We start from the raw sequence: 21,759 nt of genomic DNA, 5'->3' as shown, positions 1-21,759 counted from the left end.
GTCCCAAGAAGCCTGCATGGCCTTCATTGATATCCTTCCACTTCCTGGGGCACCCCTTGGGCAACAGGGCTGACAGGCAAAGGGCTGAGCAGCTTCTTCAGAGACCCAACTAAAGCCCATAGAAAGGTTTCTGGTCCCTCTTAAGGGCTTTGGGACCATGTCATGGACTTGGAGATGGATCTGATCCCGAAATCTGTATTTGAGCATCCTTGAGAGCTGATGGGTGTCTTCTCCATAAGCAAGGTCCAGGGAGTAAGTTACTGAGTCTTGCAGGTACACATCGCTTAGCGGTTAACTCAACAGTTCTGTTTTGGCTTGCTTCAACTCTCCAGGATGCATCTGCTGTAGAAGGGAGTAGACCTAATCATTATGGATACAAACTAGTCCTCATGGCCTCAGGGACAGGGCTTGATGCCTGAGTATCACTTTCCTGGCAGAATAAAGACAGCATGGGAGAAAGAAGCTGAGTACAAATATAAATCTAACCTGTGGAAGTCGCCTTTGTGTTTTGGTAGGGTTTTGCTCTAGGATACAGACTTTAGTTCGAACAGTTCTGTTGGTATAAACCCGGTACTGATGCTACAGCACAGTTACTGCTGCTACAGTTTTCCTCCTAGCAGCAAATAACAGCAGTAGTAGGAACTAAAAGGACTGGTAAAAATTGAGAACATCTGCAATTTTATCATTCTCCTTTCCATGTTAAACACATTTATTCAGAATACTGTGACCTGTTGTCATGCAGAATAGGTACAATATGGTGAAGTGGTGAAGGTCATCATTTGGTTTATGTTACCACAGCTCCAGTGCTGTCTGCAGAGCTCTGCCTCATGACACCAGCTGAAAATCTGGTCTTTTATAGTGGTATCACTATGTGTGATCAGGTAACACAGTAGTCACAGAACTTCCCTAGGCCTACATCCCAACCACAAAGTGGTTCTTTCTGACCTGAGATGATGCATGAAAAAGAGAGAGAGCTCGCTGGACATCTCCTAAAGAAATTTAAAGCCTTACCACTGTGCCCCCTCCACCAAATTGCAGCCACTTCTGTAGTCAAATGTGGGATGTCTTTTATCACATCATCAACAGAAGGGCTTCTCCAGACCTCCCGCTTAGCTGATCCTTGACTCCTGCCTCCCACCAGTGCTGAAGTACATGGGTGACTACCCATCCAAAAGGACCCGCTCAGTCAATGAGCTGACAGACCAAATATTTGAAGGTGCCTTGAAAGCTGAGCCTCTGAAGGATGAAATCTACTGCCAGACCCTGAAGCAGCTTATGGACAACCACATCAAGTAAGAGTCGTTGGTTTTGCTTGGCCCAAAGACACTAGCCTCTGTTGGGCAAAGGAGATCTGGAGCCTAAGCACGTCTCCTCCCCTCTAGCTGAGAACCACCCACCCATGCCAAAGCACAGAGCAGTGTCCACGCCATAACTTTTTTCCTCCTGGATCTTTCCTCATTTAGGTACAGTGAAGAGAAAGGCTGGGAGCTGCTGTGGTTGTGTACAGGCCTTTTCCCTCCAAGTAACATCCTCCTGCCCCATGTCCAGAGGTTTCTGCAGTCCCGAAAACATCACCCGTTGGCAGCAGACTGCATCCAAAGACTCCAGAAAGCCCTAAGGTACAGCACCAAAAGACCTCCAGGTCCTGACCATGTCACAGCATCCAAATATGCATTAGAAATTACAAGTAGGAGATGTTTTGGTAGTAGTTGGAGGGACACTGGAAGCTCACAGCCTTTCTCTGCATTCAGCCAAACTGAACTAAAAGGACTTTGGGTGGAGGATGTTGCTGATGCTATGGCACTTGCCTCTCCCTGTTTTGCAGGAATGGATCCAGAAAGTACCCTCCCCATCTCGTAGAAGTGGAAGCCATTCAACACAAAACCACCCAGATTTTCCACAAGGTTTACTTTCCTGATGACACCGATGAGGTAAATGGGATAGAAGGAAACTTCATTTTTGTCAGGATGGATGTCAATTTTCTTATTAAAATCCCAGAAAAGGCTACTGTTGTTTCTGATTCAGAAAAAATTCAGCCTTCCCAGAAGAGTCTGAAACAGCAGCATCAGAAAGATCCATCCTTATCTACCTTGGTGAGGCAGGATAGAAGACTGGAGCTCAGGGGTCTGATTTCCTGCAATTCACCTTCTCCAGACATGGGTGCTGAGTCAGTCTTCACTGCAAATTTTGACTCCAGGAAGAGAGAAACAGGATGTGTTCATCTCCATCCACGCCCTCAGTGGTTCACAGGCCTTGGCCATCAGTTATTTGCAGCCTCAACTGACAGATTCAGTCCACCAAACCATACCCAGCTGGGTACCAGTCCCAGGGACTGGGCTGGGAGCTGGCAAGAAGGAAACTAAAATTATTCCCCATTCTGACCTGAGATGATGCAGAAATCATAACATCTGCACTCAGGAACCTTTCATTAATCATCTTAGACATTAATAAGGCATGTAGATAAATTGAGGCTGGAGCAGATAGGCATGTCCTTGCAGGTACTGCTCTCTCATGCTACTGATTAGTCTCCCAGTGAGGTTTGCCTGCTCCTCTCTTTCATCATGCCCTTGGGCACAACTAAATTCTTGTATTTCCAAGGGAGTTTATGTGAAAAGCAGTGCACACCCATGAAGGGAAAAGGGTATTCTTCTCCAGTAGCTGTGTGTGTGCCCATGTTTTTCTGTAACGGGGTTTTACAGATCTCCTGGGACTTCTTATCACTCTGAGTATTTTTTCTATGTGACTAGTAATAAGCTGCTTTATACACACGCATCTGTGTGAGAGCCAGTAGAAGGAGGCAGAGGGGACTTCGGCACGTGTCTGTGGTCCCTTTGACCATGGCAGTCACCCAGGTGGGCTGGCCAAGTAGTGTCCCTGTGGTACAACACGCATTTGCACTGAGGGGCAGTGGCACTGAGCTCCAGGCCATTCTCTCATGGTATGTGGAACATGGGTTCTGGTGGTTCAGGCAAACGTGGCCATGCATGGGACTGGCAGAAGTTTAAGTTCCCAATAAGTTCCCAATAAGAAGTTCATGGCTGAACTTCTGCAAATTTCCTTTTCACATGTCCAGAGCCACAATCCATAAAATCACTTCTTTCGTTGGTGGTGGGCACTTACATCTTTTCACATATCTGAGCCTAGAGCTCCTCGAAGAGAGCATGAAGCAGAAATTAATCTTGAGGTAGCAGTGTTGATGATCTTCCTTTCTTTGTAGGCATTTGAGGTGGAGTCCAGCACAAAAGCCAAGGATTTCTGCCAGAACATCTCCAACAGGCTGCTCCTAAAATCTTCTGAAGGCTTCAGCCTCTTCGTCAAAATCTCTGACAAGGTGAGTGACCCACACAGAGGCTGGGGTAATGCCAAAACACTCGGTGCTTCACAGCAATCATCCCAAAGGGCTTAAAACACAAACAGGCAAAGGTCTCCTGTGTTGAGAGCAGGTGGCTTTAACGCCCGATGATAGCACTGTGGCAGCCTGCTGTGTCCTGCTGACTGAGTGATGCAGCCAGTGCCACCCTATGTGCAGGATCTCACACTAATTGTGGCCCACCGAATCCCTGTGTGATCCAGAGTGAGGCAAGAGTCACTCTTTTTTTGCCTTTGTTGTCATTTTTGTCATTTTTTGCCCAAAGAGGTCACTGCATTGCGAATTAATTGAATGTTAAAGAGCACATGGGGACTGCCAGATGGAGCCAGCCTGGTCCCCTCTGGGTAGCTGTTCCTGTGGTGCTGCATTGATCTGGGGCAAAGGAGATAGGGTCCATCAGGAGAAAGAGGTAGAAGACCCATGTTGCTGAGACGGTGTCCTGGTTTTGGCTGGTTTATAAGGATTAAGAAAAATGTGCAAGCTTAGAGCTGCCTTGGGCAACTGGAAGAAATCTACAGAGATAGTCATCAGGAAGGGAAATTAATTGCTCCAGGGAAACAGGAAGGTGCAATAAGAATTAATGGGTGGAATTAGAGCGAGTTGTTGGCAATGGCTTTCTGGCATCAGCAGTTTGTAGCAGAGAAGTCTAATTGAGACAAAGCAGTGAGCAAAAACTGCAGGAGATGGGGCAACAGCCAGCCCTGCCTGTGGCCTCTCGCTGCTTCCTCAGCCTTTGTAACCATGTGCTGTGCCCCCAGGTCATCAGTGTGCCCGAGGGCGATTTCTTCTTTGACTTTGTGAGACACCTGACGGACTGGATAAAGAAAGCAAGACCAGCGAAAGATGGTAACAGTGACTTTTCTCCCTTTGGGGTCACGCACAGCCCTCCTTGAGCCCTCCAGCCCTTTTAAAGATGGGCCACGCTGCTGTGGTTGTGCTGCCCGTGCCAGCCCTGGGGGCAAAACCTGACAGATGACCTGGCTGGTGCTCTCAGCATTGCTCTCAGATCTGCTCCCTGCTTCCTTCGCACAGGTATAGTGCCTTCCCTCACCTACCAAGTGTTCTTCATGAAAAAGCTCTGGACCAACACAACGCCTGGAAAGGATTCGATGGCAGATTCGATCTTCCACTATTACCAGGTGCTCTGGGAACCTGAGATAGCAGCAGAGACTTTGGGAGGAATTAGGGTGGAAAGACTGTGTATGTGCAGATGCCTGAAGTTTTACTTTTAACAGAACAAAGTCCTGCCTTCAACAGAGAGCTATGAAGAACAGTTGGGTTGTATGGCAAGGACCAGGCTTCATGCACTGTAAGGCAACCAACTCAGCTGAGATTTGGGCCAGATGTTCTTGGGAAAGTAGCAAGAAGTGGGACACAGTAGCACTCAGCCTTAGCAGGGAGTACAAATTCACAAGCATTCTGAAGGTTTTCAGCTCCTTCATTCTTGGGCGTGAGCTGTGATGGTCCCAGCAGCCAGTCAAGAAGCTGCAGCTCTTCTGCACTTGTTTCATCTGGGAAGAAAGAGACACGTGCATGTCCCAAAGCTTTCTCATACACTTATGCAAATACACAGATGTTCCCTGTGTTCTTGCCTGGATAAAGCAATTATCCTAATATTATCATAGCCTCTGATGCTTTGATAGTTACCTGACACATTTTCAAGCATCTTTTCGTAATGGGGGAATAGATTGAAAAAAAAATGAAAAGGAAAAATAAAGGGAGGAAAAAAAACCCATTCAATTCCAATTGTCCATTACAAGGGTTGGATTTTCAGCAATGAGGGAGGGAGAACAAGACTGTAGGTTCACACATCTGATACCTACCACAGGGACCACCCTGTAACACGAGAACGTTTCAGGCCAGAGAGGATCTTTAGACATCAAGTGTGGTCTCAGCTGAGCAGCTGCCTGTCCACCACACTTGGTACAACAACTATGAGTGTTCCTAAGGCAGAGCCTCATATCCAGGAGCTGGAGACCTCCAAAAATGTGATTTAGCACCAGAGGGTGAAGGTCTGAGGTCACCCCCTCTATTTCTGAATGGCTTTCTTCCACATACAGGAGTTACCAAAGTACCTGCGCGGCTACCACAAGTGTACACGGGAAGAGGTCCTGCAGTTGGCAGCTCTCATCTACCGGGTGAAGTTTGAGGATGACAAATCCTATTTCCCCAGCATCCCCAAGCTTCTGAAGGAGCTGGTGCCTCAGGACCTCGTCCGGCAGCTCTCTCCAGATGACTGGAAGCGGGTAAAACAGCAGCTTTAGTCATAGGTCAGGCTTGGTGGGGGGAAACCCAGCATCTCGTGTGACTTGTCTGATGTTCAACACTGAAGTCAGGTTGCCAGAAGGAGTGACCCATGGTCCCTCTTGAGCCTTAAAAGGGCCACAATCTCTCCAACAGCACCAAGAGAAGGAATTGTACATGTGTTCAGACACACACACACGTTGTGGGCTTTGTGCTGCACGTTGCTGTGACTGTAGTGGTGGATGCAGTGCTGTATGGACACATCTAGGGGATGGTCTCATGTAAAGCTTTGTTGTTGAAGGCAGACTGCTGAGCAGAAAGGCAATTCTCCCCGCTTTACACAAGGAGAGCTGTGGCACAGGTACGGACAAGTCTAGGCCATAAAGTAATGTAGATGTCTCACTGCCAAGAAACAATCTTGTAAGTCCTTTCTGTTTGCTGGGACTTGAACTTGGCCATGTGTCTAACAAGCAAATTATTGGCTTCTCTGTGTCGAAGTCCCCTCAGTCCCTTCTGCTCCCAAAATTGAAAGATCAAAATTTATAATCCCTATAATGGAGTCATCAGTACAGCTTCTAAGAAAGGACCTACTTTAGTTCCAGGCTCTGCTCCAGTGACCCACCAACACTTCTGTGAAGTGTTCATTGGAGCAGAGACTAGAATAGATGTCTCCACCTGGAAAACTTCTCCAGCTACTTTCTTGGCCCAATTAATATTTACTCATCCCAAGAAACTTGCCATCTGAGAACAGCTAATAGGCAGGAAGAACTGATCACAGGTTCACCATATGCTGTGGTTTGTTAATGAATCTCAGCGAAAGCCCAGTTACCGTGAAGCAATTATGGTTTCTGGTAGGATAGTCCGTCTTTGTAGCATGATGCTTCTTTACCTGCAAAAATCTTTGGTCCAAGGTAATGCAAACCCTCCAGCTCTGCTGTCCTCTCTGTTGCAGTCCATCGTGGCATACTACAATAAGCACGCAGGCAAAACGAGAGAAGAAGCCAAGCTTGCCTTCCTAAAGATTATCTTCAAGTGGCCTACATTTGGATCAGCATTCTTTGAAGTGAAGGTACCTGCTCTGCCTGGGGGTTCCCTGGCAGCTTTGAGACAGTATCAGAAGTCCCGTATCATGGAGGGGTTCCAGGTATGCAGGGTTGTCCCAGTGCCTGGAGTGGAACAACCCTGATAAGACAGGGAAAGGATGTAAGTCTCTCCATCAGTAAAGGGCTGAGATACTCATTTATGGCTGCCCTGTCTCTTTACAATACTGGGGCATTGTAGAGCATCAACGTATCTCAGTCCTCTTCAGGTCTATCCTCGCAGCTGTACTGCTGAGGAGGCAAGAGCCATTCTCTGTTTTGTGAAGGGAAAGGGGAACGTGTAATTTTCACACACCTGCACACACTGTGAACCCAATCCAGATCACCCATCATGGCACCAGGTTCCCATCACAGGCAGGGGAGGCCAGTAGTGATGAAGTCCAAGAACTCTGGGCACCTTATTGCAACCCCCCATACTCAGGGACCATACATTAAGCATGGTGTGGAAACATGACGCTGAAACCGTTCATGATATCTTTGAACTTAGGCACCTTAATTTCTGTCATGTTCATTAGATGGCATAGTGGATCTGAATAATATCCTGTGATTTTTCCACCCAGAGTGATTTAGCTGCCAAATGTAAATGCAAATGCTGGCAGAAGATACTGGGTGAGGAAATAGGAAAGCACCTGATTTAGCACGACGCTTCCCCTAACCAGTTCATCTCATTTCCAACAGCAAACTACAGAGCCAAATTATCCAGAAATCCTTCTAATTGCCATCAATAAGCATGGAGTGAGCCTCATTGATCCCAAAACCAAGGTAAGCAAGACTGAGGTCTTCACCAGGTGCTCCTGAGCCAACTCCCCAACCCCTTACAGGGTTAATCCCAAAGGCTGTGCTATTCCACCAGCCACATGGACCTTCCAGTAGAGCAGTCCTCCACGAGAATGGAGGATCCGCAGTCTTGCACTTCACTGTTGTTCCTGTGAGGCCATGGTATATTCTCATTTCAGCAGACATCCTTGGTCTGCTTGAAGGAAAGTTAAAGGTTGAGGCTCTCGTGTTGAGTGTGAGTCTTGTGTTCCCACCAGGATATTCTCATCACTCACCCCTTCACCAAGATCTCCAACTGGAGCAGTGGCAACACCTACTTCCATATAACTATCGGCAACCTGGTGAGGGGAAGCAAGCTGCTCTGCGAGACATCCCTGGTAAGGAGTGTTAAAGATTGATGGGCACAGTTAGAAAAAATCCTGACTTTGGCAGGCTAAAATAAACTGCTTCCCATAAGCCATGTCTCAGGGATTCTCTGGACTGAAAGTGGTCTCATAGAAGACCCAACAATGTGTGTTTTTCTTTTTTTATTTTTATATTTTTTCCCCTTGATTTCAGCACTGTCTGGTTGCTATCTCCAGAACAGCTTTTCCTAGGGATGATTTAGATATTAAGTATGGGGATATGTTAAGTGTGTAAGGCCTCACCTCCTATGCATCCATGGAGAGCTTTATGGCAGCACAGAGTTCATCCAAGACTTCCCTGCCACTGCCCCCAGGGCAGTAGCACTGGACAAGCCTGTAGTAAGCAAACAAGCAGCACTCACACCATGGCTCTGCCCAAGCAACTGGGGCTCTCATTAGGTCCATCTTCCAAGTTACAGGCAAGCCTGAGGTTCTTGGGGCATTGCCGACCCAGGAACATGGGACACTGCTCCATGTCACTGGAGTGAAAAACGTATCAAAGCAGATGTGGGCTCAGGGGGTGTCCTTTTACCAAGATCCTTTGCCCAGCTTGTACCTACTAACAGCCACAAGGAAAAAAAAAAAGAAAACAAAACACTTCTGCTTAGTCTATCTTAAACTCAAAGCATGTAGGATAAAAAGTCCTGTCCTGTTATTAATTTGGGGCGTTCACATTATTTTTGGCCATTTGAAAAATCCACTCCCCTTCCAAAGCTCCACACATCCTTAGCCTCAGCAGCCTCCTGGGAGAGACTTGCGCTGTAAATTGTGTTTGATCCTTGTGTCAGGGCCATATCACTCAAGGAGAACTGTGGAAAAAGGAAGAAGGAAAAAGAAAAAAAAAAAAGAAGGGAAAAATATACCTGGAAACATATATATAAGTTAACGACTTGTAGCAAGTGTGTTCAAGAGGCATGAGCCAGAGACCAAGCTGTGCTATAAAGGCAGGTAACATCTTCTCTCTCCTCACCAGGGCTACAAGATGGATGATCTTTTGACCTCGTACATCAGCCAGATGCTAACAGCCATGAGCAAACAGAGGAGTGCAAAGGGTAGCAAGTGAACTGCAAGAAGCCACTGGCAGGTGGCCATGGGGCTAATTCGCCAGCTGAGGGCTGTGGGGTACCCATGCAGCTGGGGGAGAACCTTTGCCTCCCAGATGTGGAAGATGAGCCGAACGCCGTCAGGGAGTTCGCTGGACTCTGACCTCGAAGGCTCCAATCCCACCTCCCCTTCGAGCGAGGATGACTATCTCTGACCCCCCCCCGTCCTCCTTCCCCACCCTGCAACCCGACTCCACCTTAAACCTCAAAGATTTCCAGGGGACACCACTGCTCTCAGGCAGTGACTGAGCAAAGAAACTCCGGCAGGACGTTTGCCTGAACCCAACAGCTGCCATCAAAAAGGCTCTGGGAAGAGGATTTGTGTGTGTGTGCGTGTGCGTGTGGCTTGGTTTGGTTTGTGTTTTTATTTTAAGTAAAGAGAGAGCTATTGAGATGCTAACGGCTTTTGGTGAGCTTATGGGCATTTCAGGTTTGAAGAGGAGTAGCAGAGCCCCAGTCCATGCTGGAAAGGTGTCTGATGAACACTGCGGGGCTTGTTTTTTGACATCACAGAAGAATACACCGTGTTCTTAAGGACAGGAAGAAAAAGCAGGCTGGGAGGAGCACATTTTAACCAGGAATCAGAACAAACAAACCACTGATCGAACAGGCTAGAGTACTGAAGTGCTGTCCGTGCAATGCTGGAAATATTTAAAGAACAAATTTTAAAGTTCTGTTTCTTCTTCTATTTATTTTTTAAAATATTAAAAAGAAAAAAAAATATCCCGCAATTTGCGCTGGTATCTGGACGATGACTCAGGGCTGAGGGCGACCTGCAGGACAATTCCTCGCCCTAGGATCCCCCTGGCACCGTGACAGCCAGTGACTGGGGCACATCTTCCCCAACCTAAGGGCTCAGCTGGAAGTGAAGCTCAGAAGATGTCATCTCCTTTTGCCCCCCTTGTGTCCAGACAAATTAACCCTGGGAGGATCTTTACTGCAAGCTTCAACGTGGACGTAGGGATTTCGAAGTTCCTGCTCTTGGAAGATTGTGGCCAAGCCCATGTGCAGAAAGGGCTCTGATCTAAACACGGACTTGGCCATCACAGCTGGAAAAAACTTAATGATTTTGTTGTGCTTTTGTGTGTGTTGCTGTATAAAAGGGCTCTCTGCCAGTCCCGGTTGGAGCCTGAAGCACTCTCAGAGAGCACAGGCCCATGATTTCAGAGGGTTTTTCTCCATCTTTGGTTGGCCCTGCCGATCTGCTGGCTGGTTGTCCCATTGTCCACCCAGCACCACGCAGTGTGGAGCAGCTCCTTTGGACCAGAGCTGGGACCTGCCGGCAGAGAGGAGGCTAAAGGCATGTCGCGTCTGGGGGGAGGTAGGGGAAGGAGCATGGGGTGCCTTTCCAAAATCCAGGCTTCAGAGGAGCACGTTCCTGGGCAGGTGGCATCAGGAGGGGTGAGAAGTGTCTGCTGAGAGCTGATGTTGGTGTCACTAACCAGTTAAGCTCAAGTAACCCTTGCTGGGCTTACTGGGCTCAGTCTCCCAGCGCTGTGGCACCAGGAGCACTACCTGCCAGGCCACCAGGAGCACGGCATCTGACGGGGATACAGCAGTGGCTTTGGACCTCGGTCTCTCCACCAAAGCAAACAAAATGCTGCTTGGAGACGTCCACCAGCCAGCCAGGGCTGCTAGGAGATCCCCCTTACCACCACGACGAGCCTCCAGCCACCCCTGCCGCCCACAACACGCTCAGTAGACGATGCAGCCTAGCAATGTTCTCCAGTGCTGGTCTGGGCCAGCTTTCCCCCACCGCCACCCTCGTCCCTTCGTTCACAGCTCTGTTGGCCTCCCGTGCACCCCACCATTTAGGGGGTGCTGGGACTCTTGTGTGCGTGTGCCTGTGTGTCATATGTATTAGCATCTGCTGGCCTCTTTGTATTCACACCGAGCAATGTAACACGAAAAAAAACGTATGTCCAAGTGAAATATTCTCATTAAAAGGCATAAAGTGGCTTGCGGGAGGCTGTCCTGCACTGTGCGGTCGTGGTGGTGGCTCCACGGGTGGGATCAGGGCCCCCAGGTCCTCAGCAGGGAGAGGACTTCTGGTGGAACGGGGCTCCTGGTGAGAATATCCGGCAAGGGGGAGCGAACCGTCAGTGGACACAAAAATTAAGAAAATTAAGAAGGGGGGTAGGGAGCTAACACCATCATTAGGATCCTTTCTGCACGCTTCATAGATCTGGAGCTGCTCTACACCAATCCTTTTGCCCTTTTCCAAGGGAAGCTACTGCTTTTTCGCACATCTAGCCTCCAAAATACCTCAAAATTGCAAGCTTAGAAAATTTGAGTGCTTTTCAGCACAGTTAACTTTGAAACCCTGTACTTCCCTTTCACCTTTTATTTGTGATGATATGTTTAATCAGCAAAAACACACCTCTGAATGATGATGATCTGAATGCCACGTTCTTCCCCTTTCCCAATCCCCTAGAATAAGAACAAAACAGGATTGGAGAGCCAAACTGTATTTAAAACATCACCTAAAATTTACAAAAGAAAAAAAAAAAAAGTTTTTATTATCTGTTCAAGTAGAAATGTATGGCTTAAACCTGGAGATGTTCACATCTCCCTTGCAGAACAAGGCATGGAATTCCTTCCCTGTATGTGCCAGCAGCCACCGGGAGAAATGAAAATCGGAATAAATCCCAGGATGCAGAGCAGGTAACAAAGACCTTCCCAAGGGAAAAGCAAACAGGACACCTCGTGGAACCAGTTCACACCCAGCTCGATGAAGAAGTGTTGTGCTCCTGGTTACTGTCCCGGTAGTCACATGGCCAAGGCACCAAGAAATCCTTTAGCATCTGTGGAAAATACTCCCTCACCCACAGCCAGGGTGAAGTCTGTCCCATTGGGGTTTACGGCAGGACTAGAGGAGGGGAAAGGAAAACCTAAGCTGTCCCTGCCTGTGTTATGGAGAGGCACAGACCCTGGTGAACCATCCAGCAGCACTTGACCGTCGTGGTGGGGCTGGGGAGCTCCTGGGGCTGGAGCAGACCTGAGAGGAGGAAGGGAGTGTGTGGACAGGAGACTGGAGAGATGTGGACAACCAAGGGCAAGGAGGACCAGAGGGTGCTCGGGTGTTTGCAGCGAAGATAAAAACAAAGCTGCACAAACAGAGGGCTTACACACTGCAGGAGGGCTTACAGGATGAGGTACAGTGGTCTCAGAGGGAAATGGTGGTTCCTACACGAATCCTGCCAGGGAGGTTTAATCCTTTCACCGTGGTGCACAGCTTCGTCATGGACGCAGCCCCATCTGTGCTCCTTTACACCCCAGGGATCCCTGCCAGGCATGGGACTGAGAGGAAAGCAACAGGAGAACAAGGTCAGTGCTCATCTCCATCGGGGTCGTGGTGGCAAATGGCTGCCCCTCGCCAGGCAGGCTGCTGTTTGCACCTCAGCAAGGGGCAGCAGGGCAGGCTTTGCTCTCCGATCCTCCGCGAGATGGCAGGTCTGCACCTCCTCCTTGCCCGCGTCAGGCCACGACAGCAGGCATGTTGCTGAGCTCTGCAACAGAAGACAAGCAGTGAGCTATTGACACACCTCCAGCTATTTTGCCAGCAGTCACAAGCAAACAGCTTGGCCAAAAAAAATCCTGCAGCCCAGGTTGGGTCATTTTGTCTGCTCCTTTAGTCCAGAAATCTGGCGCATGGGGGTATCCCCAACAGACCCCACCTTGCCGTGGAGATCTGAGAGTGCTCAGTGCCCTTCTGTTCTTTTTTCACAGCATCCCAGAGTAAAGCAGGTCAGAGGGGACCTCTGGAGCTCTCTGGTCCAACCTCTGCTTGAAGCAGAGCTCAAGGTTGCTCATGGCTTTGATGAAAAGTGATGTTCATCACTGGGGAGGAACCACAGCACTGCACCCATGCTGAGATAACCCATCCATCCTTCACCACGACATGGGCGTGACAGAGGTGACCCCGAGCAGGATCCATCTCCTGCCCCCCCTCACCCCGCTCACCTGTCCTGAACTTGTTGTAGGTGCCGCTCTCCAGCATCGAGCCACCATCGTGGGCACAGCAGGAGAAACTCCGCTCTCGCCACCTGCCAGGGGCAAAGTGCTTGGATCAGGCCACTGCTTGCTGTGGTTCCCCCCGCAGCTCCCTGGAGCCCCGATCACCCTTTTTCTACTTTGTCAGGGCAGGACCTGGCCTGGTACCTGAGGGTTTGCTCAAGTTTTTAGTGAGAAGGGATCCTGATGCACAGCTGTGATGTCTAAGTGTCCACGTTTCACGTGTAAAACAGCATTTTGAAGGCGCCTTTTTGACTAATCCCTCTCCAGCCTTCCAAAGCAAAAGTATAGCTGTCTCTCCTTTTCCACACCAAAGCACTCCACATAACCACGCCATGCTTATAAGCAAGCCAGGCTGCTCACCCAGGATCTTCCTGATCTTTCCCCCTGCTGTGACCCGCAGCAGAGCTGTGCTCCCAGCACCCCTGCAGAAAACAGCCCCGAGCTGGCTGGTCTGGTCCCTCCACCCACCCACAGGCAGGTGAAGAGCTGAGCCCAGCACCTCCTGCTGTAGGAGCACAGCCTGGCTTCTGATCCAACCACGGCAGAGCTGAGCATCCAGCAGCCTGACCCCAGTTTCTCCGTTATTAAACATAGATAATGTCTTGGACAGCACAGAAAGAAAGAAAATAGTGTCTGTGACACTCAGGTATTTCTGGGTATATTTCATATTTCAGATAGTTCGTCTGGGAGGATGGATTCCTCAGTGACTCTGATATATGCAGACAGAGACATGAGGTGCACAAATATTAACAATGAGAGCTCTCCTCCTAAGTTACATCCAATGTCCAAATAATCTAAATAGTAAAAAATAGAAAAATCAGTTCGTTTTCCAGCTTTGATAACTGGATTCTGCTGCTACTCTAAACACACCAAGTCTGCACTGAATCCTTTGGGTAGGTGATGTCTGAGTTACCAAAAGGAAAGGGAAATATATAGCAAGCAGGAGCAGTGCAGAGGTTTTTGGAGACTTTAAGGCCTTTTTTTTTTTTTTTTTCTAATTCTTGAAGAGGAAGATGTCCTCTAGAGCAGTTTTAACCCTTCAGGTCACTGAAAGCATCCCTTCATTCCTCCAAGGGGGACAACAGATGAGGCTAGCACGGCCACTAGCAGCTCAGTAGTTACCAGTGCAGAGCGAAGATGAGTGAGATGAGGAGCACAGAGGCCAGGTCCGTCAGGATCCACATGATGTTGTACTGCTGCGGCGTCTGGAAGGGAACAACAGAGGACGTGTCCAACACCAAGGACCCCGAAATACGCAAGAAAGCTGCTCTAGCTCCTCCTTGCTTCTTGATCCTAGCAATTCAGCTCCCTGGTGTGCATGTGAAGTAATATCCTTACGGTGTTTAAGGTATTTGGTGGCATTTTAAAGAGGTCACCTGCCAGTGGGTGTTGGTGCAAAATCATCAGTCTCAATAAGGACAAGTCCGCTGGGTGGCCAAGGAGACTGGACCACATCACAGTAAATACAACAGGGACTTGTTTGGACAGGCAGGCCCTGTAGTTTCCTTTGCTTCCCTATGACATTAATATCAACAGATGGCATTTGGCTGCCCCTGGAAAAACTGTACTTAAGTGAAAACCAGAGAGGGGCTGGGTTGGCTCCTGCTTCAAGTCCAAGAGCATCTGAAGATTTGTCCTCACATCAGACCACTCCCGCCCTCAGAATGGACTGAAATGATGCGGTTTTCTGGGTGGGAGATGGAAGCACTGTAAAATCTACTTCAAGAGTGTGAAACCAGTCATTCAGAGTGGTAACCTGAATGCAGGGACTCTGGTGAGACCAGTGACCCAGGTGCTCCGTAGCCCTATAGGTTGTCAAAGGCACAGTAGAGGGCAGACAAGCAATGTGAAAAGTTCCTCACAGCAGGTTTTTTTTTTTTTTTTTCCCTTTGGGCTTGTGACAACAGACCAAGTTGAGAAGGAATGTAGGCGTTCCTGGGATTTAGGAACTTTTGACAGCAATAAGGTTCTTTAGAAGCTTAGAGATTGAAATCCTCATGCGATATCCACATGTACCCTCAAAGGCCCCTTCCTTTAACCCTAGACAAGTTTCAGTATGACTTATTTTCCCTCATGTCAGGCCTGAGTCTCCAAGTCCAGCCAACCAGGGTTCTTCTCCATGGACCAAAAAGAACCAGGAAATGAGGGTGATGATACCTGGTATGGCTCAGAGGAATGAGGTAAACCAGGTTCATGTTAAGTCCGTCTGCATGCAGAGGGACTTTATTCATGCACAAATCAGCCCATGGTCTCTAAAGGTAGCCATGAATATCTGCCCCCCATTTTGTACCCCGGGAACAAGGGAGGATCACTGCTTACCATGAGGAAGAGGGGCTGGCTGAGATTCTTCAGCGTGTGGACAGCATTAGTGGTCACAGAGTGTGCCCCCGAGCACCACGCCAGGGAGAAGAGCCACGGCTCGTTGATCACATAGAGGTTGGTGGTGATGTTTGCCTCAGCGTATTTCCTTTAAAAGACCAAGAGGCAATTGCCTTCGTTAAGGAAAGCAAGGAGGTTAGTACTTCCTTTGGGCTGAATCAAGGAGAGCTGGCAATTCTGTATGGCAATTCTGTCCTAACTTGTTATAGGACGTAGGTCAGGAACAGAAAGGAAGCCCAACCAGCCAATAATCGGTTGATAATATCTAATTCCAACCCCTACATGGGCAGGGACACCTCCTGCTAGGTCAGGTTGTCCAGAGCCCCTTCCAACCGGCCTTGGGCACCGCCAGGGCTGGGGCACCCCCAGCTCCTCTGGGCAGCCTGGGCCAGGGCCTCAGCGCCCTCAGAGGGAAGAATTTCTTCCCAACGCCTCCCCGAAGCCTCCCCCCTGCCAGGCTCCAGCCGGTGCCCCTCGTCCTGTCCCCCCAGCCCTGACAAAGAGTCCCTCCCCAGCTTCCCTGCCCCCCCTGCAGGCCCTGGCAGGCCGCTGGCAGCTCTCCCCGGGGCCTTCTCTTCCCCAGGCCCAGCACCCCCAGCTCTCTCAGCCTGGCCCCAGAGCAGAGCTGCTCCAGCCCCTGAGCATCCTCGCGGCCTCCTCCGGGCCCGCTCCAGCAGCTCCGTGTCCTTGTGCTGGGCCCAGAGCTGAACGCAGCGCTGCAGGGGGGGCCTCCCGAGAGCGGGGCCCAGGGGGACAATCCAGCTGGGGGCTGCCAGCTCATATTCAGTATTCCACCTAAAAATGCATTTGTCATCTCCCAATAGTGTGTTTAAAATAATCTTCAAGGTCATTATTCACATTTCTTATGCTTGCAGCAACAGCTGGCCATTTGTGATGTCCTTATAAGTTACTGAAATTTAATATGAAGCGATACCATTTCTCTGTATAACACTAAGGGAATGTATCATCAGTATGAGCATTTGTAAATTTATCTACAGTCTGCCCAGGATTTACCCAGATTTACCCAGATGGATCTAGCTAGCATTTTAAATGTTGGGAAAATTATCATTAAGAAAACATGAACATTATTATTATCCAAAGGGCTAAACGTTTTCTTATACTTGTTTTTAATTATTTTTCAATGCTTTTGAGCATGGGAAAGAACAAAAAATCCTGTTTACAAAAGGAGAGCTGGATAGGTAAGACATTTCATGTGTGTTTTTAAAAATATCTGTTTATGTAAGACAACCATTTTGGAGAATCCTTCAATAAATGTGGAGCTTTCCATTGGAGAGATTACACTGTTAGTGTGTCCCAAGCAACAGAGTACTGGTAGCAACAGAGACAATAATGAAGTCTCCAAAATACCATCTACAAGAGTGTTGTGTTCTCTCACCACAGCATTATGCACTCACACCGATGTTTGTGGAGGCCATAGGAGGTTAAATAGTTGTTTGTTCATTCTCCATGGTTCATTATTAGCAATACTGAGGATGGCATATGTAGAAACCTGGAGACACCTGCATCCTTCTAGTCAGCAAATCCTCAGATCCCAGTGAAGTAGATATGGACTTGGACAAGGAGGGGTGCTACCCTCCTTGCTACGTATGCTACCTCTTGGCCCTACACGGGGTATACAGTAGGAATGAAATAAAGTCCTTCAACTCCAAAATGTAACAGGGTTGGCCACTTAACCTAAAAGAGCTCTTGCCAAAAATGCTGTAGATCCTAGAGCTGGTCACTGGAGGGAGGCATTGCCACACACATGAAGCAAACATCCTCTAGACAACAGCACTTCGGGCTGAAACTGCAACCTACCGGATATCTTCACTGGACATTTCAGTGTAGGCCAGATTGAGTTTGACAATATTGTCCATCAATAGGTCTTCAACTGGGGCTTTAGTGCCCATTGTCTGCTGAAACCCGGGAGCAACAGAGTGAACAAAGGACCTCATATCATTCTCCAACCATAAGACCTGCAGGCAACAAGAGGACTTGGTGAATTCAGTGAGCTCACTAATATGCCATGCCCTTCACACAAATCCAGTAAAGATACGATCTTGAGGGGCTTAACCCAGCCTGTCAAATGATATATTTCTTGAAATGATCAAAGCACATTTAGATTCAGGGTTTAAATTTGCAAGTCACTTTCATCAAGAAATCAGTATTCACTGTTCCTTCTTATCGACTTGAAATCAGTGAGAACATTTCACACAGCCCAACAAAAGACGCGGTGTTTGAAATGAATGAAAAGGCAGCTTTGGTGAATGGGAAAGGCAACAGAAAATACCCTCTTCTCCCATTATCCTAGCATGGGAGCAGATATGGATCAGCCTAACTCTGGACATCAATGGATATAACCTGCTCCACATGGATTTAGCATCCATCCTAAGCAAGGAGTTAACAGTGAGGGAGGAAGGCAATAAAGCTCCCAGCTACTTTAATTTAAACCAGGAGTTTCTATGCAATATATAAAATAAGTATAGGTGGCTTATTAGGGTGTACGCTGACAATTATCACAATGATGAAAGGACACAGTTAGGGGCCTAAGGCATCACCGGGTATATCTACACTTTCTGATTTCCTGTGTTGCTGTAGCATTATGCCACTTTGTACCTGCTGAGGAACTGATAGTAGAAGTATATTCCAAATGATGCCTCTGAAAACAATTGGGACGCAAGGGGAAAGACTGCATGCTCGTGAAGTCACGCCAAGTATGACCCCAATTCAGAGAACAAGAAAAAGGGATACAAAGAAGAGCGGCCAGCCTACCAGATGGGGTCTAATCCCGGACTCATTGAGGATGACTTCCAGGGTTCTGTTGATCCACGAGTACCTGTAAGGATGTTTCTCTGGAGGGCGGTAGAGATCAAATATAACAAGTTTATTCTGACTGTCTGCGAGGCGCAAGAAATTACTTAGCTTGTAAATTGACTGATTCATTGCCTGGTTTTGATCTGCCCTTGACAGTGAGCCCATGCATGAAAAGGGTTTGTCCTAGAAACAAACAGATGTAAAAAGGAAATCAGTCAGCCAGTCATATCTAGGAGCAAGCTGCATGCAAACATTTCATACCTCTGTAAGCGAAAAAGTTTGGCATCAACCCTCAGTAGGTGAGGATATTCTATTCTGCTTAGCTCTTCTACCTGAGAAACATGGATAATTAACCCAGATGACACTGCTTCTGGGACATAAATTGTGTAGCTAGCTCTGCTGTTCTTCTCTGTCCCATCACGTAAACCGTATTACACACAGCACCTTGCACAAGTACCTGTTTTCTTCTTTCTCCAGACCATCTGTTCTGCTGCTGCCATGATAAGGAGCTACAAGAACACCCACCAGCCAAACAAAATAGGTCTCCTAGGCCTAAAGGCCAAAAGGACAAAGCAAGGAGACCCCCAACTGAATGACTTCTACCAACTAAGTGTGGGCTCAACCAAAAGTTTCTCTCCTAACTTTCATACTAATAAGCTGTAGCCAGCCAGTGTCTCTTCTACAACATCACAGTCATTTATGGTGCTTGCCTTAAGGAACCATGCTCCAGCATTCAACTCCTTCAGGGTATCCCAGGAGAACAAGGCTGCATTTTGAGCAGTGTCGTTGGGATAGACCTCCCTGATGTTGGTTGTCCTCCTCAGGCTGCTGTCATGCATGAGGAAAGGAACTCCGTCGTAGCTCTTGGAGAGCAAGAATTCAGGTCACCTGGAGTGGAGATCATTCATGGCACAAGCAGAGTCAAACCAGGTGAGAACAACGTGTGGGCCACCATGAATGCAGCAGTACAGCCTCCCTTAGAGCAGAGGGTAGGGTAGGAAAGAAGGCTGACACTCAAGATACCAAACTGTTTCAAGCTTAAATATTTCTGGGTGACCTTGGTGAAGCTGTACCTCACTGTGACTCATTTTTCTCAGGGGCAAAGTGGAGATGGTGGCATTTATGCCTGCCAGCCCCTAAAAGAAAATGGGTAGTAACTTGTGGCCAAAGGCTCTTTCTGCTGACACCAAAGTGCTTCTACAGGTTTCAGAGGACTGAAGTTTAAATGGATAGAAAGGCAAAATTCTCTTTTATAGAAAGGTCTTTATTAATAGAACACCTAAGTATTAGTATTTTAGTTACTTAGTGCCTGGAAACTGCTCATCCTGCCCAGTAGGTTAGAAGGTCATGGCAAGGAGTCCCATACACAAAGGTAATTAAAGGTCTAGTAATTATATCAATGATGGCACAGGTCTAAATACAATTTTCTGGTGGTTTCTAGGCCTGATAAGACCTTCAGTGAGGCCTGGAAGTCAGACTACAGTAGGAACTTGTCTCTGTATGTTGCAAAAGTATTTAAAATATACTGTAGAAATAATGACTGTTAGATAAGAGCTTATTGAGAAGAGCCATGTCCCACAGCCCTTAGCATCATGCAGCAGCTGAGGGACCCTGTCCCAGCCGTTGGCAGAACCAAATTGCCCAAAATTACATGGCTCCAAAGGCAACTCTTAGAAGAAGTATCTGCTTTGGGAAGTGTGATGTTTTTCCCTTACCTAATGGTGACATCTGTTTCAAGACCATCCCCACCATGTTCAATTGTCTTCTGAAATGACATCTCAGTGTTTTCTGGTGCCAGCTGGGGAAAAAAAATGGGCCATGAGCAGACTGGCTTTAGACACACTCTGGAGGACTCTGTAAATACTTTCTGTCTCCTTGTAACGCCTGTTTTGTATTAAAGGACCACCATTATCTTGTTAAAGTCTCCCGTTTGCTTTCTTCCACCTTAGCCACCAAACCCACCATGTCTCTCAGGGTTCCCTGTTAGCAAACCCACAGAGCGATCATTTGGCACACAGTTCCAAACGGAAATGTCTCCCTTTCCACCCTCCATTGATTTCTTGGGGGGAAAAAATGATGATGATGAAGGCAACAGCACACAGGATGAGGAAATGATGTAAAATAGCTTCTCCAAACCTACCATCGGTGCTCCGCGGTGTCCAATGAGGGCTGGCTTTGGTCCAAGTGTCCCCTCCTCTCTGATGCAAGGAGAGTACATCCCCAGAGGTATCAAGAAAAGAAAGAGAAGGATAGCCAGGTATGGACCAACAATTACCACCTGAACAACTGCAAAAATTTGAAGGAGGAATGCTAGAGTTAATCCATTTGGTAGCACAGCGTTTGCCTTGCAGCTTGACTTTTAATACAGCCCTCCAGCTAAGTAACTGTTGGGCTTTGTCCCATCCCATTTTCCATCCCTTCTTCCCCTAATTTTCACCGTCTGTCCAAACAATACAGTCCAGGACAAAGAAGGATTTGGGCTGTTTAGGCTAGGATTGCAAGTTTTGTGCTGCAATTGCATCTCACTATGCCTTCCAGCAAGACACAGCCTTCATTTCTTTTTCATTGGAGATGATGCAATGCAATTTCCCCCACCTGTAGAGGAATGATCCTCAACAGAAGGATGCTTTTTTTTTTTTTTTCTTACTCAAATAAGAGCAGGCAACATTTTAAAGTTTCATTCCCCTCCAGGTGAATGCTTCCCTGGTTCCTTCAGACTGCTGTCAGTGGCTTTCTGTATGTGACATGCAGTCTCCTACTGACACTGACTGCATGGGTACTGCATCTCAGAAACCTGCCAAGTCATTACCTATGGTCTCTGGAGTCTGTTGACATATTACTCAAGAGTCCCAGTGGGCAACCTTCACCTCAGAGAATGAAACAGTTCCTCTGAGAAGCACCTGTGCACCAAAATTCCTTATTTAGGTGGCTACCACCACCCCTCTGCACACTGTATTAGTGGCTCTGAAAGAACTTGGGGTTACACCAAGTCAATGTATGGAGTTGAGTGACCATTAGGCACAGTGGGTTGTAAAGTCTTGGGTCCCAACATGTTCCTCCCTACCCCCAGCTGCAGTTAAATGTAGAGAAATTCCTAGGTAGGAAACAAAATGCTCCCACCAGCACATTCTGTCTGAAGTCAATGGTTTCTGTTACAACTCAACATCTGCAGATGGGTGTCATGTAGACAACACTGGATATATGGAGAAACTGGGTCAGAGAAAAAGAGCCAGAGCCAGGCTCTTCTGCAGTTGTTCTTGACTCCTTGCCCTTACACTTCCTGGAGCTCTCAAAGGGATAACACCAGGAAAGGAAAGCAAAATTCCTTAACAACCAATCTGAAAGCTCTTTTCCCCATCCTATCTGGCTTCTCCTAAGATCCTCTAGTATGGACTGACTTTCTGAGACAGTGAAACTGAGCATAGCAATTTCGGACACTGGTTGCTCTCTCCTGCAAAATTCTGACCAAATTTTCACGCATGATCTAGAACTTGGGGACTTTTGCTAATCTCCTTATCTTTAGGGCTTGTCACTACCTTGGTATACACCAA

The 21,759-nt window shown here is 47.8% G+C and overlaps 2 protein-coding genes across 3 annotated transcripts; one reads left to right on the top strand and one right to left on the bottom strand.

The window, feature by feature from the left end:
* Positions 1–1,152: 1,152 nt before the first annotated feature.
* On the top strand, positions 1,153–10,955 carry LOC310892321 (unconventional myosin-VIIa-like; the record flags this gene model as incomplete). The annotated part of the gene is made up of 11 exons (XM_083819910.1): positions 1,153–1,216; positions 1,388–1,619; positions 1,826–1,931; positions 3,218–3,331; positions 4,129–4,216; positions 4,403–4,509; positions 5,431–5,616; positions 6,567–6,683; positions 7,393–7,476; positions 7,749–7,868; positions 8,869–10,955. 11 exons carry the CDS (start codon positions 1,153–1,155, stop codon positions 8,956–8,958), a joined length of 1,308 nt encoding a protein of 435 aa, XP_083676036.1. The 3' UTR covers positions 8,959–10,955.
* On the bottom strand, positions 9,900–21,067 carry LOC310901216 (glycerophosphodiester phosphodiesterase domain-containing protein 4-like). Of its 2 annotated transcripts, XM_083840485.1 has the most exons (9): positions 20,349–21,067; positions 19,924–20,006; positions 18,919–19,069; positions 18,167–18,391; positions 17,213–17,370; positions 15,335–15,482; positions 14,138–14,220; positions 12,962–13,044; positions 9,900–12,507 (listed from the first exon to the last, which is right to left on the bottom strand). In XM_083840485.1, exons 1-9 carry the CDS (start codon positions 20,424–20,426, stop codon positions 12,476–12,478), a joined length of 1,041 nt encoding a protein of 346 aa, XP_083696611.1. In that variant the 5' UTR covers positions 20,427–21,067; the 3' UTR covers positions 9,900–12,475. The 2 variants fall into 2 exon arrangements, with proteins under 2 accessions (XP_083696611.1, XP_083696610.1); XM_083840484.1 differs by having other exon boundaries at positions 9,900–13,044; positions 20,349–21,066.
* Between the last annotated feature and the right edge of the window lie 692 nt (positions 21,068–21,759).

This window comes from Anser anser (assembly GCF_964211835.1).
Source record: "Anser anser genome assembly, chromosome: 1".
NCBI classification, from domain to species: domain Eukaryota; kingdom Metazoa; phylum Chordata; class Aves; order Anseriformes; family Anatidae; genus Anser; species Anser anser.
The sequence above is the reverse complement of the archived record's forward strand: the minus strand, read 5'-3'. Positions and strand labels throughout refer to the sequence as shown.

Coding starts and splice junctions, on each gene's coding strand:
- LOC310901216 (XM_083840484.1), bottom strand. CDS start 20,426: ATGTACTCTCCTTGCATCAGAGAGGAGGGGACACTTGGACCAAAGCCA. Junction 17,371..18,166: donor CCGGGATTAGACCCCATCTG/GTAGGCTGGCCG, acceptor TGTTGCCTGCAG/GTCTTATGGTTGGAGAATGA. Junction 14,221..15,334: donor GCCAGCCCCTCTTCCTCATG/GTAAGCAGTGAT, acceptor GTTCCCTTCCAG/ACGCCGCAGCAGTACAACAT.